Source organism: Mirounga leonina, unplaced genomic scaffold (genome assembly GCF_011800145.1).
Source record: "Mirounga leonina isolate KUSES-001 unplaced genomic scaffold, KU_Mleo_1.0 Mir_418, whole genome shotgun sequence".
NCBI classification, from domain to species: Eukaryota; Metazoa; Chordata; class Mammalia; order Carnivora; family Phocidae; genus Mirounga; species Mirounga leonina.
In genome coordinates, this window is record NW_023270739.1 from 18,328,632 (window position 1) to 18,338,601 (window position 9,970).

Sequence of the window (9,970 nt, forward strand, 5' to 3'; positions counted from 1 at the left end):
TGGAACAATGAACAAATGTGTATATTTGGCTGTTTCGTTTCCTCACTTAAAAAGAGTTTTACCTCATATCTGTAAGGAAATAGAAAGGAATGAAAGAAACATAGATTTTATTTTATTACTATAACCTCATCTGCTCAACAATTTACTAGTAATTGAATGCTTTTATCTATTTTGCTTTTATCTATTTTACTTGTTTCATAAGATAAAATCTTAGGGCTCTTAGCCATCAATAATATATGACTATAATTTGCTTCTCTATCACCTTCCTAAACATTTATTTTTTTCATTTTATTAGGCTTGGTAGTAGGCTTGGTAGTAACTTGATTTTGGTTTATAATTTTTTAATACTAGATATTTTTCTTTGGCCATTTTCCTGTGAAGATTGGCACGTAATAATATTTTAGTAGTTACATTTACCACAAAATGTTTCCCAGTCTGCAGCTTTCCCCCTTAATTTGTATATGTGAGTGTATTTTCTGTAGTTTTTTAAGCTATCAATTTCTTTAAACTTCACCTTTTTTTTTGTTTGTTTAATTCACCTCATCTAGAGATAATTCCCATTTCTCTCATTATATTGCATCCTGTTTGGCTTGGATTTTCCTCTGAATCTCTCATTTCTGTTGTCCTGTTTTTAAAACTACATGACTCAATTTTGATATTTTACATATAATGCAGGAGAAATCATGATTGCATTAATTAGCTGACATGATTGCCTGCTGTTAAAAATTTATATTATATAAAAGTATCCTTATTGGGATTTTAATTGTTACTGCATTACATCTATAAATTTACTTGAGATGTAGTATCCTTTTTTTTTTTTTACTCTATTTAATGTAATGAATGAAGAGTAGAATTCTTTTATTAATATTCTTATCTGGACTTCTACTAATATTTTCAATTTGCTGATGGACTCTCCTTTAACATATATCTGTGTATCTAGAAAAAAATTTAATACATTTGTTGTGACATTGGAGACATCATATCAAGTGTAAATTTGTCCTACAACTTGCAATAGCTTTGAACTCAGGACTTTCTGGGCCAGCTTCAAAATAAAAGTTTTCTTAAAATTTCATGAATAACAGGATTTTATTTTGAAGTTTTTTTTTTAGACCTGAAATAAAAATCATTAAGCCAACCACTGTGTATGTAAGGTCTCATGAACAACCACTACCTTACAGTTTGGTATAGGAGCCTTTGGGATCAGTGGAATTAGAATAGTGCTATGCAAATTTCTGTATACTCAGATTTGTTGGATTCAACTAAAATACATTTATTTCACATTTATAACCCTTAATTTAATTGGAATCAGCACATATGTATCAAATATCTTCTATATTCAAAGCATAGTGCTAGGCTTCAGAAACATGAGGATTATGGAAATGCAGACTTAATTAAAACTATGTGATGTATTACTTTTAGAATCTTAGATTTTTTACTTGCAAAATTAGAACACTGGTTGATCCTGTAGATCTTACACTTCTAAGATTAGCTAATCTCTAGTTTTTGTCTAGATTTTGAATTGATCCTATATTCAAGTTTTAGCCAATTGTTCTGTTTTTCTAGTTTTAATATGCATTTTATTCTTCCATTGTGATGAGATGTTATTTAAATTCTAAATTTCTTTGTGAAAATTTAGAATTTAAATAACATCAGAGAATTAAAATTAAGATTTATAGAATATGTTGGGTACTTTAGTATAATTCCAAAGCAGTTAAATAATATTTAGGTTGGGTAAAAAACAAGAACAAAGAGACTGAGGAAATGAAGCCCTTTCTAGAAAGTATAATTAGTTTTTCAACATTCCTGACAATAATATTTTTATAATAAATAATTTTTACCATTTGCTTCTGTCCCTGGTTATATATTTTGGGGATTTTAGAATTTTTTTTGGTTAATACATGTAGATGAAAAATGGATGAGGGTCTTCGAGAGTAATCTTTAGCATTTTATTCTGTCATCTGTGCATTGAATCACAAATATCAAGTTAAGGGAAAGTTAAAGATAGGTCAGAGCCTGATCAGAAATTGCCATTTGTTTTTATTGCTACCCTTCCCTGTTAATAGAGCATATGTTATTAGAGCAGAGAATTTGAGTCGAATTGTATTAGGGTGGATGATATTGCTTTCCTCCACAGTCCTATACGATATACCCACCTCTGCACCATGTGCAGTACAGGGCTCTGAAACTCTTTCCTAAAAAGTCAGTCCTGCTGGGTGGAGACCTCTGGCTTCCGTCCTGGTCACTCATGTAGGCGTCACTCTGCAAGGTTGTAATGAGGGGTCCCAATACTGAGCTGTTAGCTGTTTTTGCAGTGGGCTTGCCAGTAGTTTCTGCTCTTGGAATCACCATATTTATGCTGCCCTCTGGGAAGAGGCCAGTAACTCCTACTGATGTGCTGGAAATAACCTCTGAGTAGAAGAAGGGCTTGCAGCCCTTGCTAACAACAATGTAAGACATGTCGAATGCTCCCACTATGGCCATTCTAACTGTGCTTCTTCTGGATCTGTGAAGGCTGCTCCTGTCACCATCCCTGCCCTTTTATCTGATACTGTAGGCTTTGTGACTGCAGAAGTGTGTGAACTCTTGAAAGCAGTATGTGTGGGGGCATAATGAATTCATTCCTCCCTAGCATAACCATAAGAGGTGGCCCCAAACAATTCAGGGTTCATGTGAAGACTCCTGATGTCAACTTGATCTTGATCCCTTCCAAAGAAATGAATGACACTTGCCTATGGGAGAGACAAACAAGTGAAATAAGGTGAGACCTTTTATTCCTATAGCTAAGCAATAAGAGCTTATAATAATTTTGAGTTCTCAAGTCCAATCTCCCATTTGTTGCAGGAATCCTCCTCTTCAGTATCTGCTAGAACATTATTGTAATTCACCAGCGAATATCCTCATATACTTTTTTTTATACACTTACGTTAGTATTTCTGCTGGCTAAGTGGCATGCACTTTAATATTCTGGTAGCTACTAACAGTGCTTACAAGCACAGCCCTCTGCCAACGATCTATACAAAATCAGTACATGGTGATCATGGGGAGACGTGGGGGGAGGAAGTGTCAGGATGCCACAGATTGCAATACAATATTGGACATGAAAATAAGAGTTGCTGACAGCTGAGGAAGCTCTGAAATACAGCATTGGGGAACACTTTGGAACACCTAGAACCTCCCCAGTGTGACATGACCTCCAAATGGAGGCTCTTTTGGCCCTGAACCCATTGAAATGTAATGAATTTTCTAGGTGAGCCTCGGTACCAAAGGCTCTGCAGGACTTTTAGCTGTTCTCCCACAGCACCCTGGCCCCATATTTTAGAGTCTCTGTGAAGACTTACCGCTGGGCTCTTGTCCTCCTCTTCAAACCCACTTATGTCCAGTGTGTCTCCAACTGGGATGGCCTGGGAACCACTGTAAGCCTCTACTGGTGGTCTCAAAATGTAAACAAGGTTTTCCCAATAAACAAAAAGATCTTTTGTATTAGAAGGGGGACACAGCTGAAGGTAAAAAGAGCGGCCAGTGGCAAGCTTCAGGCGGAGCTGTTGTTTTTTACCATTATGGATGGATATTGTTACAAACTTCAAGGGAAACAGTCTGGTTAGCTCTAAGATCTGTGTAGACTTGTAATTTTTTCCCTGGGTGGCAGGGCCATATCTGTTATAGTCATCACAGATAGCAGCTGGTCGGGCCAGCAGCATGACATCAGGTAGTGTGAGGTGGGGGCTAGTGCGAACGATGCCCACGGTCACCATTTGGGCACGGTTGTGCACGTCAATCACTTCTCCTTTTTTACTGACCTGTATAAAGTCACTCTCAAACATTGGGGCATATTTGAATATAGTATACTCCCCCTTATACAGTTGTTGCTGCAGTTTCCCCATGGAGGTATTAAACATACCCATTGCAGGGCTGCTTTGGGCTGTGTAAAGTGGTAACTTATATTGGTTGTTCATGGCTATCTTTTATCAGGACTCCAAGGGGTCCTCCACACTTTACCACACTTTACAGGGTGTCCTATTTCCCTGGTTTCTCTAGCAGGTGGGTTAGCAGTGGTCTTTTGCAGGCTTTTTTTTTTTTTGATCTCTGAGCAACTGAGAACAGGGTGGGGGTACTGATTACCAATTGCTCAGTGCTAGAGACAATTGTACCTGCACCAGACTGTGCTCTGCCTAGAGCATGGAGATATCGGGGTGCACAATGTTAGGGACCCAGTAGATGACAGGGTGCTCAGATGTTGAGTGCAGAAATCGGGGCCCCAGTAGATATTACCATGTGCAGATGTTGAGGACCAGAGGTCAGGGCCCCAATAGATGTCAAGGTGCATAGATGTTGGGGCCCCAGTAGATGTCAGGGTGCACAAATGTGGAGGCCCACAGAGGTCGGGCCCCAGTAGATGTTATGGTATGCAGATGTGGAGGAGCGAGAGATCCGGGCCTCAGTAGATGTCAGGGAGTGCAGATGTTGAGGTGCTCAGATGTTGGGGTCCCAATAGATGTCAGAGTGTGCAGATGTTGAGGCGTGTAGATGTTGGTGTTCACTTGGAGTGGGGAGGGGCCTCCTCTTGAATCTGACACATTGGTTCACAATAGCCTCTGTTCTTTTGGCTTCCACAACCTCACTGCCAATTGTATTCGTACTGCTCCTCTCCTCCCAAACTGAAGCCTCCCCCTAGGCTTAAACCACCCCACAGGACCCCTTTTATCCTCTCCTGCCCATTGTGACCTGTGCCCACCACACACTTTGTTGCCCAACAGCCCCTCCCTCAGAGCAGGGACACTGTCCTCTCCACCTCACCCCACCCATCCTTACTATGCCACGCTGCCTGCCATAGCTCAGCACAACCCCCTGCCCCAAGGACCCATTGAAGGATCTTAATACATACTTGCAAATTGCTTTCAAAAAGGTTTAGGCAAAATTTCTGTTAGGTATGAGTTTAAAATATACACACTCTCTTATCCAGTACTTTTAGTTGTAGCCAATTAGAAGTAATTGTAGACAATTTATCTTGAAGAGAGAATTGGACAGGTTGGTAAATAGGTTAGTACAGGGTGTTTATTAAGCTTTATTGTAGCAAAAAAAGATAATAAATAAGATTAATATCTTACAATCAGGGTTTGGTTAAATAAATTATGGAACATTCTATGATACAATACTCTGCAGTCATAAAAATCATTATGTAGTTCCCTATTTGACATGAAAAGATATTCCTGATTTTTTTTCTTAAAGATAAAGAGCAAAGCAAAAAGATTTCAAACAAGTGTTATATGTGTGGTCCAATTTATATAAGATCATCTGTGTGTATGTTTGTGTATGAAAGTATGTTCAGTGAAATGTTTAAAGGGCTTATCTCCAGATGGTGTAACTTTTATTTTCTTTATACTTTCTATTTTTATTAGGATAATTTCTATTAATGGGAAAAATAAAACTTTTTATTAGTAATTTTTTTTACAGCCATGATACATTTTATGTTTTGATACACCTTCACATTGCTGATGAGATTTTAAGCTTTTTCCTAGACATCTCTATGCTGACTATACAGTGAAAAGAGCCTTAAACATTCTTAAACATTCTATTCTTACTGCTATCATATTGTAATATATATATAAAAAGTCTGAGAAGTTTTGCCAACTATTATAAATGTTATCAATGCAATAAGATTAAGATATCTTTATTGGTATAATGGTATACATAACACACACATACACACACATATGTAAAGCCATAGTTCTTGAGTCTTTAGTTTGTTCTATAGGTCAAAACAAACATTTTTATTCCCTTCATATTGAAATATCTGGTTATTTCTGATAATATGAGTATTTTTCCTTTTTTATTAAGAAGCCTCTTAACATACCAATGGCAATTTTTACTGGTCTGTTTAAAGTCCTTGTATCTTAATTTCTACTTTATGTCTCTATTACTTATGTTACAATTAGAAAAAACAGTAAGCCTAATATACATTTAGTAATCAAACTAACATTTTAAAAGTATCTCAGTGGTTTTGGTGTTTTTTGAAAAGAATAGCATTGGACACAATAATTTAATTTAGGTGCTTTTAAAAAAATAAAGTGAAAATACATCTGTTTTCTTTATTTTTTAAATTTTTTTATTTTACTTTTATTTTATTTTTTTAAAGATTTTATTTATTTTTCAACAGAGAGAGAGAGACAGCGAGAGAGGGAACACAAGCAGGGAGAGTGGGCTTCCCGCGGAGCAGGGAGCCCGCTGCGGGACTCGATCCCAGGACCCTGGGATCATGACCTGAGCCTAAGGCAGACGCCCAACGACTGGGCCACCCAGGCGCCCAATACATCTGTTTTCTTAAAAGTACTTTTATGCCATGCACATATATTACAAAATATTTATCTTAGGGTTCCATTAGAGCATGAGATAATTGTGTTGTCTCCAGGGAAATCAGACACTGCAATACTTGTAGGGCCTATGGACTTTCAGAAAAATTTCCAGACCATTCATTAGACCAACAACAGTAGAACTACTATTATTGGCCTGATAATCATCATGTGTAGCATTCTGGAAAATATATCTCTATTTTCATTAATCTGGTATAGTTTGTTTTGAACTCCGCTAGCCATTTAGAAAACTACCTTATTAATATTTGCCTCAAAACTTAAGAAATTCAAATGGCTAAATAAAAATCTACCTGAACCTGAGATTAAGGAATTCTTTTTTTTTTTTTTTGGCAGTTATTTATTTATCTATTTATTTATTGTGTTTTGTTTTTTGTTTTGTTTTTGTGGGGTTTCTTTGTTTTTTTTTTGTTGTTGTTTTAATTTTATTATGTTATGTTAGTCACCATATAATACATCATTGGTTTTTGATGTGGTGATCCACAATCCATTGTTTTCGTATAACACCCAGTGCTCCATGCAGTACATGCCCTCCTTAATACCCATCACCGGGCTAACCAATCCCTCCTCCCCCCTCCCCTCTAAAATCCTGTTTGTTTCTCAGAGTCCATAGTCTCTCACGGTTCATTCTCCCTGCAATCCGCCCCCTACTGCCATTTTTCCCTTCCTTCTCCTAATGTCCTCCATGCTATTCCTTATGTTCCACAAATAAGTGAAACCATATGATAATTGACTTTCTCTGCTTGACTTATTTCACTTAGCATAATCTCCTCCAGTCCCATCCATGTTGATGTAAAAGTTGGGTATTCATCTTTTGTGATGGCTGAGTAATATTACATTGTACATATGGACCACATCTTCTTTATCCCTTCATCTGTTGAAGGGCATCTCGGCTCTTTCCACAGTTTGGCTATTGCGGACATTGCTGCTATGAACATTGGGGTGCATATGGCCCTTCTTTTTACTACATCTGTGTCTTTGGGGTAAATACCCAGGAGTGCAATTGCTGGGTCATAGGGTAGCTCTATTTTTAAATTTTTGAGGCACCTCCACACTGTTTTCCAAAGTGGCTGTACCAACTTGCATTCCCACCAACAGTGTAAGAGGGTTCCCCTTTCTCCACAACCTCTCCAACATCTGTTGTTTCTTGTCCTGTCCATTTTTGCCATTCTAACTGGTGTAAGGTGGTATCTCAATGTGGTTTTGATTTGAATTTCCCTGATGGCTAATGATGATGAACATTTTTTCATGTGTCTGTTAGCCATTTGTATGTCTTCTTCAGAGAAGTGTCTTTTTATATCTTCTGCTCATTTTTTGACTTGATTATTTGTTTTTTGGGTGTTGAGTTTGAGAAGTTCTTTATAGATCTTGGATATCAGCCCTTTATCTGTAGTGTCATTTGCAAATATCTTCTCCCATTCTGTGGGTTGCCTCTTTGTTTTGTTGACTATTTCCTTTGCTGTGCAGAAGCTTTTTATCTTGATGAAGTCCCAAAAGTTCATTTTTGCTTTTGTTTCACTAGCTTTTGGAGACGTATCTTGAAAGAAGTTGCTGTGGACGATGTCAAAGAGGTTACTGCCTATGTTCTCCTCTAGGATTTGGATGGATTCCTGTCTCACATTGAGGTCTTTCATCCACTTTGAGTTTATCTTTGTGAATGGTGTTAGAGAATGGTCGAGTTTCATTCTTCTGCATGTGGCTGTCCAATTTCCCCAGCACCATTTATTGAAGAGACTGTCTTTTTTGCATTGCATGTTTTTTCCTGCTTTGTCAAAGATTATTTGATCATAGAGTTGAGGGTCCATATCTGGGTTCTCTATTCTGTTCCATTGGTCTATATGTCTGTTTTGTGCCAGTACCATGCTGTCTTGGTGATCACAGCTTTGTAATATAGCTTGAAATCGGGCAACGTGATGCCCCCAGCTTTGTTTTTCTTTTTCAACATGTCCTTGGCAATTCGGGGTCTTTTCTGATTCCATACAAATTTTAGGATTGTTTGTTCCAGCACTTTGAAAAATGTCATTGGAATTTTGATCGGGATGGCACTGAAGGTATAGATTGCTCTGGGTAGCATAGACATTTTAACAATGTTTATTCTTCCGATCCATGAGCATGGAATATTTTTCCATCTTTTTGTGTCTTCTTCAATTTCTTTCATGAGTGTTTTGTAGTTCCTAGAGTATAGATCCTTTACCTCTTTGGTTAGGTTTATTCCGAGGTATCTTACGGTTTTTGGTGCTATTGTAAATGGAATCGATTCTCTAATTTCTCTTTCTACAGTTGCATTGTTAGTGTATAAGAAAGCAACTGATTTCTGTGCATTGATTTTGTATCCTGCCACATTACTGAATTGCTGTATGAGTTCTAGTAATTAAGGAAATCTTTTTATGAGAATGTAGAAGCTTTCTGTATGCTTTCTCTTAGAACAGATTTCCATAGTTAGGCATTAGATATTATTAAAATAAATTTATGCTCCCTGTCCTCTACATTAGAGTTGTGTCATTGAGTAAATCATTTAATTTCCCTGGGTCTTATTTTTCTCATCCTTGAAATTGAGATGACTCATTAGGTATCTTTCACCTTCAGAATAGTTATTATTTTTATGATAGAGATTTAACTTTTTCTCCCCATAATGAAACTACTATGTCCTTTGGAAATGCTCCAAACAATAATAATGAGTCAAGGAATTATTCAGATTTCAACAGCCCTGGGAATTGTGTGATTCAATATATAGTCTTATTCTGTTGCTGAACTTCTTGCTGAAACTTTTAGAAGAACCAACATTCAAAATGTTAGGTTAGTAATTTGGGCAGTGAATGAGGGGAGTGCTTAAAACAATGTAACTGAAAATATGGGTTAAACATTTTAGACAATTTAATTAATAATGAACATGAATGTGGTAGGAAGATTAGTTCCCCAAAAGATGTCCACATCTTGATCTTTACAAGTTGACTCCATGACATTACATGTTAAAGAGACTTTGCAGATGTGGTTAAACTAAGAATCTTGAGATGGGGAGATATCCTGGATTCCCCAGGTGGGTCCAGTGTAATCACAATTGTCTTTATAAAATAACGGCAAAAGGTTCAGAGTCAGAGGGATAAGTGATGATGGAAGCAGAGGTTGAACTGATGATGACCATGAACCAATGAATGCAGGTGGTCAAAAAGCAGGAAGTGGATCCTCCCCTGGAGCCTCCAGAAAGAACCAGCTCTGCCAACATCTTGATTTTAGCCCAGTGAGAATCATTTTGGACTTTTGACATCCAGAACTGTAAAAGAATAAGTTTGTGTTGCTTTAAGCTACTAAGTGTGTGGTAATTTGTTATGGCAGCCCTGGGAAGCTAGTGTCTTGAAAAATACCTACATTGTCACAGTGTTTGTAGAAAGATGGATGTTAAAGGCACTACTGGTGAGGGTAAATGAGAATGATAGAGAAAACCTATACCATCTTAGAGAATACCCAAATCATCATAGATAGAATATTGGTAGACATATGAATATTGTTGAAAGTGCTTCTGATAAAGACTGAGAAGTAAATGAGGAATAGGTTATTGAAAACTGGAAGAAAAGTGGTGTTATACAGTAGCAGGAAGCCTAGTAGAA

At 37.2% G+C, this 9,970-nt stretch overlaps 1 protein-coding gene across 1 annotated transcript; it reads right to left on the bottom strand.

Annotated features, from left to right (window-relative positions):
• Window positions 1–2,136: 2,136 nt before the first annotated feature.
• On the bottom strand, window positions 2,137–4,968 carry FAM71C (family with sequence similarity 71 member C). Its single transcript, XM_034987232.1, has 2 exons — window positions 3,088–4,968; window positions 2,137–2,437 (listed from the first exon to the last, which is right to left on the bottom strand). The coding sequence occupies exons 1-2, from the start codon at window positions 3,951–3,953 to the stop codon at window positions 2,137–2,139; spliced, it is 1,167 nt and encodes a 388-aa protein (XP_034843123.1). The 5' UTR covers window positions 3,954–4,968.
• Between the last annotated feature and the right edge of the window lie 5,002 nt (window positions 4,969–9,970).